A 1,897-nucleotide genomic window follows, 5' to 3' on the forward strand; every position below is an offset into this window, starting at 1 on the left:
TCTAAGCTTGCAGGTTATGTTGCTGAGGGAATTATCATGGAACAGATCTCTTGCATATCCACTGCATTCCACCCTGGAGGTTTACCTTCCCTTAAGGGCGGGGACAAATCAGTAAGTCACCTCCAGCAATCACTCCACAGTCACACAGAGAAATGTCAGGGCTCTGTGAGGTGTCCACATCTGAGCTGTTCTCATGCACTCCTCATACACACAGGGTGTTCAGAGACACGGGTCCTACCCTTGCACACACATGGGTGGTGCATTGTGGCAGTCATAGCATCTCTCTGGCCTCCTCTTGACACTCCCAGAGGCTGGCAGGTGCCTCAGCCCTGCGGTGGATTGCCCTGCTCTGCACTCATCGGAGGTGCCCCAAGGCATGAGGAATGGACACGGGGACCTCAGGTCAAGGAAGCACATCCCAGCGCTGCATTCTGTTGGTTTCCCAGGGGACGTTACTCTCAAAGTGAAGTAACTTCAGGACACTGACATTCATGGGATCCCCAGGAATAGCTGATGGCATTTGTGCTCACTCAGGTTCGTCTCCCCACACGCATGCAATTTGCGTGCTTACAACTCATCTCTACAATGTAAGCATGGACAACATTATCAGAAGTGAAAAAACAAAATAAAAAAAAATAAATCAAAACAACATCAACAACTACAAAACATATAAAAGACAGGTTGGGCCTGTAATGAGTTACGTTATGAGTGATATGCAGAAGAAGATGGGCAGTATATTGCTACTAAAAAAACTTCTGGTCCTAAGTTTCTGAACTGCATCCTTGAGCTCCTGGTTCCTCACGCTGTAGATGAGGGGGTTCAGTGCTGGAGGCACCACTGAGTACAGAACTGCCACCACCAGGTCCTGGTGTGGGGACGAGATGGAGTGGGGCTTCAGGTAGGTAAACATGCCCGTACTGACATACATGGAGACCACGGCCAGGTGAGGGAGGCACATGGAAAAGGCTTTGTGCCGTCCCTGCTCAGAGGGGATCCTCAGCACGACCCTGAAGATCTGCACGTAAGACAGCAGAATAAAACCAAAACACCCAAATGCCACACAGACACTAACCACAATAAGCCCAGCCTCCCTGAGGTAGGCATCTGAGCAGGAGAGCTTGAGGATCTGGGGAACTTCACAGAAGAACTGGTCCACAGCATTGCCCTTGCAGAATGGTAGTGAAAATGTGTTGGCAGTGTGCAGCACAGCAGTGAGAAACCCACTGCCCCAGGCAGCTGCTGCCATGTGGACACAAGCTCTGCTGCCCAGGAGGGTCCCATAGTGCAGGGGTTTGCAGATGGCAACGTAGCGGTCATAGGCCATGATGGTGAGAAGATAAAACTCTGCTGACATCAGAATAAAAAAGAAAAAAACCTGAGAAGCACACCCTTGGTAGGAGGTGGCCCTGGTGTCCCAGAGCGAGTTGGCCATGGATTTGGGGACAGTGGTGGAGATGTAACCGAGGTCGAGGAGGGCGAGGTTGAGGAGGAAGAAGTACATGGGGGTGTGGAGGTGGTGGTCACAGGCTACGGCAGTGATGATGAGGCCATTGGCCAGGAGGGCAGCCAGGTAGATGCCCAGGAAGAGCCAGAAGTGCAAGAGCTGCAGGTCCCGTGTGTCTGCAAATGCCAAGAGGAAGAACTCACTCATGGAGCTGCCATTGGACATTTGCTGGTTCTTGAAATGGGGGCGTTGCCCTAAGAAGGAAAAGACGGGAAAATTACAGCAGAATTCTCTGAGCAAAGCCACGCCATTCTTCTTAGAAATCCACCCCCACACGAATTCCAGTGCATTTCCTCTCTTTGCTTTGTGCTGGCTGAGTGTGCTTTGAAGAGCAGGACTTCTGCCCATATGCTGCCAAGGAGTCAGCTGTGCCCTGCTGGTTTGTGACAGCAA

The 1,897-nt window shown here is 51.3% G+C and overlaps 1 protein-coding gene across 1 annotated transcript; it reads right to left on the bottom strand.

Annotated features, from left to right (window-relative positions):
- Positions 1-697: 697 nt before the first annotated feature.
- LOC115337602 (olfactory receptor 14C36-like) lies at positions 698-1,669 on the bottom strand. The gene has a single exon (XM_030005975.1). The coding sequence runs from the start codon at positions 1,667-1,669 to the stop codon at positions 698-700; it is 972 nt and encodes a 323-aa protein (XP_029861835.1).
- Positions 1,670-1,897: the final 228 nt, after the last annotated feature.

The sequence above is a fragment of the Aquila chrysaetos genome (assembly GCF_900496995.4).
Source record: "Aquila chrysaetos chrysaetos chromosome W unlocalized genomic scaffold, bAquChr1.4 W_unloc_5, whole genome shotgun sequence".
Lineage (NCBI taxonomy): Eukaryota > Metazoa > Chordata > Aves > Accipitriformes > Accipitridae > Aquila > Aquila chrysaetos.

Excerpts from the sequence above, each read along its gene's own strand:
- LOC115337602 (XM_030005975.1), bottom strand. The coding sequence starts at position 1,669 with ATGTCCAATGGCAGCTCCATGAGTGAGTTCTTCCTCTTGGCATTTGCA.